This window comes from Leptodactylus fuscus, chromosome 3, assembly GCF_031893055.1.
Source record: "Leptodactylus fuscus isolate aLepFus1 chromosome 3, aLepFus1.hap2, whole genome shotgun sequence".
Classification (NCBI taxonomy): domain Eukaryota; kingdom Metazoa; phylum Chordata; class Amphibia; order Anura; family Leptodactylidae; genus Leptodactylus; species Leptodactylus fuscus.
Window position 1 is genome coordinate 196,822,737 of NC_134267.1, and position 7,315 is coordinate 196,830,051.

Sequence of the window (7,315 nt, forward strand, 5' to 3'; positions counted from 1 at the left end):
GCTGGTTAGAGGCTCCCTCCACCATGAATTTGCCCAAACTGGGCTGTTTAGAGGCTCCCTCCACCATGAATTGGTCCAAACTGGGGTTTTTAGGGGCTCCCTCCATCATGAATTTCCCAAAACTTGGCTGTTTAGAGGCTCCCTCCACCATTAATTGGTCCAAACTGGGCTGGTTAGAGGCTCCCTCCACCATGAATTTGCCCAAACTGGGCTGTTTAGAGGCTCCCTCCACCATGAATTGGTCCAAACTGGGTTTTTTAGAGGCTCCCTCCACCATGAATTGGTCCAAACTGGGCTGTTTAGAGGCTCCCTCCACCATGAATTTGCCCAAACTGGGCTGTTTAGAGGCTCCCTCCACCATGAATTTGCCCAAACTGGGCTGGTTAGAGGCTCCCTCCACCATGAATTGGTCCAAACTGGGTTTTTTAGAGGCTCCCTCCACCATGAATTTGCCCAAACTGGGCTGGTTAGAGGCTCCCTCCACCATGAATTGGTCCAAACTGGGCTGGTTAGAGGCTCCCTCCACCATTAATTGGTCCAAACTGGGCTGTTTAGAGGCTCCCTCCACCATGAATTTGCCCAAACTGGGCTGGTTAGAGGCTCCCTCCACCATGAATTGGTCCAAACTGGGCTGGTTAGAGGCTCCCTCCACCATGAATTTCCCAAAACTTGGCTGTTTAGAGGCTCCCTCCACCATGAATTTCCCAAAACTTGGCTGTTTAGAGGCTCCCTCCACCATTAATTGGTCCAAACTGGGCTGTTTAGAGGCTCCCTCCACCATGAATTGGTCCAAACTGGGCTGTTTAGAGGCTCCCTCCACCATGAATTTGCCCAAACTGGGCTGTTTAGAGGCTCCCTCCACCATGAATTTGCCCAAACTGGGCTGGTTAGAGGCTCCCTCCACCATGAATTGGTCCAAACTGGGTTTTTTAGAGGCTCCCTCCACCATGAATTTGCCCAAACTGGGCTGGTTAGAGGTTCCCTCCACCATGAATTGGTCCAAACTGGGCTGGTTAGAGGCTCCCTCCACCATGAATTTCCCAAAACTTGGCTGTTTAGAGGCTCCCTCCACCATTAATTGGTCCAAACTGGGCTGGTTAGAGGCTCCCTCCACCATGAATTTGCCCAAACTGGGCTGTTTAGAGGCTCCCTCCACCATGAATTGGTCCAAACTGGGGTTTTTAGGGGCTCCCTCCACCATGAATTTCCAAAAACTTGGCTGTTTAGAGGCTCCCTCCACCATTAATTGGTCCAAACTGGGCTGGTTAGAGGCTCCCTCCACCATGAATTTGCCCAAACTGGGCTGTTTAGAGGCTCCCTCCACCATGAATTTGCCCAAACTGGGCTGGTTAGAGGCTCCCTCCACCATGAATTGGTCCAAACTGGGTTTTTTAGAGGCTCCCTCCACCATGAATTGGTCCAAACTTGGCTGTTTAGAGGCTCCCTCCACCATTAATTGGTCCAAACTGGGCTGGTTAGAGGCTCCCTCCACCATGAATTGGTCCAAACTGGGTTTTTTAGAGGCTCCCTCCACCATGAATTTGCCCAAACTAGGCTGGTTAGAGGCTCCCTCCACCATGAATTGGTCCAAACTGGGCTGGTTAGAGGCTCCCTCCACCATGAATTTCCCAAAACTTGGCTGTTTAGAGGCTCCCTCCACCATTAATTGGTCCAAACTGGGCTGGTTAGAGGCTCCCTCCACCATGAATTTGCCCAAACTGGGCTGTTTAGAGGCTCCCTCCACCATGAATTTGCCCAAACTGGGCTGGTTAGAGGCTCCCTCCACCATGAATTGGTCCAAACTGGGTTTTTTAGAGGCTCCCTCCACCATGAATTGGTCCAAACTTGGCTGTTTAGAGGCTCCCTCCACCATTAATTGGTCCAAACTGGGCTGGTTAGAGGCTCCCTCCACCATGAATTGGTCCAAACTGGGCTGGTTAGAGGCTCCCTCCACCATGAATTGGTCCAAACTGGGCTGGTTAGAGGCTCCCTCCACCATGAATTTCCCAAAACTTGGCTGTTTAGAGGCTCCCTCCACCATTAATTGGTCCAAACTGGGCTGGTTAGAGGCTCCCTCCACCATGAATTTGCCCAAACTGGGCTGTTTAGAGGCTCCCTCCACCATGAATTGGTCCAAACTGGGGTTTTTAGGGGCTCCCTCCACCATGAATTTCCCAAAACTTGGCTGTTTAGAGGCTCCCTCCACCATTAATTGGTCCAAACTGGGCTGGTTAGAGGCTCCCTCCACCATGAATTTGCCCAAACTGGGCTGTTTAGAGGCTCCCTCCACCATGAATTTCCCAAAACTTGGCTGTTTAGAGGCTCCCTCCACCATTAATTGGTCCAAACTGGGCTGTTTAGAGGCTCCCTCCACCATGAATTGGTCCAAACTGGGCTGTTTAGAGGCTCCCTCCACCATGAATTTGCCCAAACTGGGCTGTTTAGAGGCTCCCTCCACCATGAATTTGCCCAAACTGGGCTGGTTAGAGGCTCCCTCCACCATGAATTGGTCCAAACTGGGTTTTTTAGAGGCTCCCTCCACCATGAATTTGCCCAAACTGGGCTGGTTAGAGGCTCCCTCCACCATGAATTGGTCCAAACTGGGCTGGTTAGAGGCTCCCTCCACCATTAATTGGTCCAAACTGGGCTGTTTAGAGGCTCCCTCCACCATGAATTTGCCCAAACTGGGCTGGTTAGAGGCTCCCTCCACCATGAATTGGTCCAAACTGGGGTTTTTAGGGGCTCCCTCCACCATGAATTTCCCAAAACTTGGCTGTTTAGAGGCTCCCTCCACCATTAATTGGTCCAAACTGGGCTGGTTAGAGGCTCCCTCCACCATGAATTTGCCCAAACTGGGCTGTTTAGAGGCTCCCTCCACCATGAATTGGTCCAAACTGGGTTTTTTAGAGGCTCCCTCCACCATGAATTGGTCCAAACTGGGCTGTTTAGAGGCTCCCTCCACCATGAATTTGCCCAAACTGGGCTGTTTAGAGGCTCCCTCCACCATGAATTTGCCCAAACTGGGCTGGTTAGAGGCTCCCTCCACCATGAATTGGTCCAAACTGGGTTTTTTAGAGGCTCCCTCCACCATGAATTTGCCCAAACTGGGCTGTTTAGAGGCTCCCTCCACCATGAATTTGCCCAAACTGGGCTGGTTAGAGGCTCCCTCCACCATGAATTGGTCCAAACTGGGTTTTTTAGAGGCTCCCTCCACCATGAATTTGCCCAAACTGGGGTGTTTAGAGGCTCCCTCCACCATGAATTTGCCCAAACTCTGCTGGTTAGAGGCTCAATCCACCCTGATTTTCAAAACAAATGTTGGTGCCAACCTCAACTTACTACAAGGGCCAAATTCACTGCTGGTGACAAGCTCTCCTCACTGCAAGTGCCAAATACACATGTTTCAAGGTGTTTTCCTACTGTCAGAGAGGTGGTATTGAGTGTATAAAGTGTGTAGTTGTTAGGCTGTGATGTTGGGGTAATAGAGGGTCTTTGGTGTGTTAGATGCCCCCAGACATGTTTCCCCTGCTGTCCCAGTGTCATTCCAGAGGTGTTGGCATCATTTCCTGGGGTGTCATAGTGGACTTGGTGACCCTCCAGACACGGATTTGGGTTTCCCCCTTAACGAGTATCTGTTCCCCATAGACTATAATGGGGTTCGAAACCCGTTCGAACACACGAACATTGAGCGGCTGTTCGAATCGAATTTCGAACCTCGAACATTTTAGTGTTCGCTCATCTCTAATCTTTATCACTGCCATGTCATATTAGTGATTAATAAGGGACACAACAATTGCATCTTTGTTGATCAGCTACATCCTGCTGTGATCTCTGCCTCCCATTGAAAACAGCGGGAAGCGGATGCAGGGAGGACTCTACCCCGGATTCGGGGGCAAATTCTGCCCCAAATTCGTGGCAAATTCCTCCGTTTGAACATACCCTAAGTGTTTTAGACATGTTCTGTCAGTTTCTGCACCGTGCCCTACATATTGATGTGTCACATATAACCCCCACCTGGAGACGCTGAGAGGAATTACACGCAAACTACATCCACCACTACAAAAAGACAACCATCTAAAATCCATATTTCCAGACCCCCCTCTCCTGTGCTACAGACAGCCACCAAACCTCAGGAATATGGTTATTAGCAGCTCACTGTCACCTCCAACTAACACAGGAACATTTCCATGCGGACAGAAAAGGTGCAAAACCTACCCCCACATACTAACTACGGATAAAATAAAGATCCCGAATTCTGATCAAAACTACAAGATCCCAGGTAACTTCACCTGCAGCACACCTAGTGTGGTGTATTTAATAATATGTACCAAGTGTCCTGGGGGCCTGTAGGTGAGACAGGACAGACACTGAGGATGAGGATGAACTCACACAGACATACCCCCCCAATCTGATATTAATAATAATAAAAACAACAACACCAATAGTAGTAATAATAATAATGATAATAATAATAATAATAATAATAATCTTTATTTATATAGCACCAACATATTCCATAGCACTTTACAAATCAGAAGACACAGGATCAGACAATATGAAACATTACAATGTGACAAAGAAATAAACATATCAAACAGTAGGAGTGAGGGCCGTGCTCACAAGAGCTTACAATCTATGAGGAGGTAGGGGGACACAAGAGGTCAGAGAGCTTGTTTGCTACAATGGTCCAGCCATATTTTAATAGAAAAGTAACAGAATTAAATTAATAGAAATATTAATAACCTATCCCAAGGATAGGTCATCAATTATGAAGTCCTGGACAACCCCTTTAATCTTCCAAGTTTTTCTCAATTCTAAACTGAATTTCTTATTTTTAGCCATAAGGCATAAGAGCATAGTAGGTCCACAGCAAAGAATAAAATGGCCACACATTATGGTGCTGGTTTCTGCCATCCATAATAGAAAGGCTTATTGTTTGTTGCACTCATTTTAAGGACTTTGGGGCAATTCATCACTGTATTGTTTGCTATCAATGAAGTTCCAATGCAGACGGTGACAAAGCAACTACATAGCCAGAAATGTCCTAAACTAAGCCATATGTATTTACTCATCTTATTGGCTGAAGGCTAATATATTTCTCATAAAATGACTCAGTAGATAAGTCCTCAATTAGATATAATTTGTAATTTCCATCGTACCTATATCCATCCACAGTAGAAGACATGGATTGCAGAGGACCCTCATACAAGGACAGTGTTTGGGGCCCTTGGTCTTGAGCTCAGTACAAGACATTCCCCATAATGTCTCTCTTACATCCACCAATGATAATAGTTGTATGAAATGCTTCAGTCCTTAAATCCATTACAATGTCTTTTAAGGTGATACCTCCCCAGTTTTGTAATGTTTGGTCCACAATAGTTCACTATACTGGAGTTCTGGAAGGACCAGCCTGTGACACAGTTGTTGTTCTTCTCTTCTTAGCCCCGGTTTCAGGTTGTACCCAAGAATTCTAGCTGCAAAAGGCTGATATGGAACCATGGATTTATCTCTTAGTTGATATGGCTCCACTTGGTTATCCAGACATTTCTCAGAAACCTGTGCTCTCCTTCTTCTTAGTTCCTCCACTTCTTTCTCCATACGTTCCTTCCCAAACCTCTCTACACGATTCCAAAATGAATTCTTGAAGTACATATACAGCTGCCAGTCCAGCTGGTTCCAACTTTTTATCTTCTCTTCAGTCTGAGCAGAAAGAACATGTCTACTCCTGTCACTTCTGGTATTAAGTGGGATTGATAAGACGTCATCTAAAGTCCAGCAGAGGGCATCTTTAAGGAGCACCAAGGACTCATCAAAGTATTCTGCTATCAAGACCAGATCAAACATCGCGTCTACTGATTGGCAAAGCAGCTTAAATTGCTCTTCTGACTCAGGTCCATTGTGGTTGAAACCAAGATCAAAAGTCATGAGATTTTTAGCAAAAGCGCTATCATAGCTCATATTTTGATAATATCTGTTGGGGTTGCTTAAAAAGGTTTCTATATTTCTAGCTCTAATGAAGGAAGACGAGTCCCTGTAGTAGGCAAAGGAAGATTCCATAAGGGTGACTGGATTTCTCAAGATGGTGAAGTAAAATGTATCACTGGGCATGATCTTTTGCACCTGTAAACGAAAAAGACATTATTTTACCTCTTATGACAATAAACCAATTAAAAAATAAATATATAATGTATATTAATATTAACAATTGTATCCATATATATGTATTGGTCTATATTTCTGGTACAATAAATGTACACTTTTTTACATATACAATGCTTTGGTATAGGTGTGTCTTTTTAATGTAGATTGTAAACCCATATAGGGATCACAATATACATTTTTTTCCCTATCAGTATGTCTTTGTAGAAAGGGAAGAAATCCACACAAACATGGGGAGAACATACAAACTCCTTGCGGATGTCGTTCCTGGCAGGATTCAAGCCCAGGACCCCAGTGTTGCAAGGCTGCAGTGCTAACCACTGAGCTACCATGTTGCCCTGGTATAGGTGTGTCTTAAAGGGTTAACAACTGCTCCCAAGTCTTTTTTAAAAGATAAGCAAGGATTCCTGATAAGTGATGGATTTTTCACATAAAACTATGTTATTAAGTTGATTAATCACAGCAGTGACTATCGGGCCCTGGAGTCTACGTGGGCCCAAAACCCTCTCTGCAATATAAGAAGACATCAGTATTATAGATAGCATATGGTAAAAGGGTGTCCTGGTACAGAAATCACATTAGGATTCATGAGCTTCAAGTTAGTTTGTTAGTTTTTTACAATTCATTTTTTATTAGAATGCTTTTCCTATATAATTTTGAACCAGTTTATGTAAAAAAAAAGTCTGAGACTCATAAGTGATATGATAAATCCAATAAAGGTACATACCTCTGGCAGATGGAAGCGCATGTGGTGGCACATGATATTGTAGTTCTGCTCTTTTTCGGTAGAAAAGCCAGAAACATTCAACGTTGAAAAAAAATTTGGGTAGTCATAATGGAATTTTATGGTGGGAAAAGCAAACGTCAGGTTATGAGATTCTCCGTAGCGGAACAGGATATTCATTATGGTACTGCTGGCTGTTTTGTGTGTTTTCAGGAAGAAGATGTTAGTACGAGGCTTATAAGAGCGCCATTTGTTTTCTTTAGTTTTTGATGTTATCTCGCTTCCATCTGTTTTCGGCTGCTGCATATTGAGTTTTCTTACCAACTGTGATAAAGCAGGAATATCATCTTCAGTAAATCTGTATTAAGAAGAAAATATTTATTAAAATTATACACAACATTCTCAAGTACATTGGGGCAACTTAGCTAATGA

General features: G+C 44.8%; 1 protein-coding gene across 1 annotated transcript; it reads right to left on the bottom strand.

Moving 5' to 3' along the window:
• Positions 1-5,334: 5,334 nt before the first annotated feature.
• LOC142198557 (galactose-3-O-sulfotransferase 2-like) lies at positions 5,335-7,063 on the bottom strand. The gene is made up of 2 exons (XM_075269590.1): positions 6,887-7,063; positions 5,335-6,120 (listed from the first exon to the last, which is right to left on the bottom strand). The coding sequence occupies exons 1-2, from the start codon at positions 7,061-7,063 to the stop codon at positions 5,335-5,337; spliced, it is 963 nt and encodes a 320-aa protein (XP_075125691.1).
• Between the last annotated feature and the right edge of the window lie 252 nt (positions 7,064-7,315).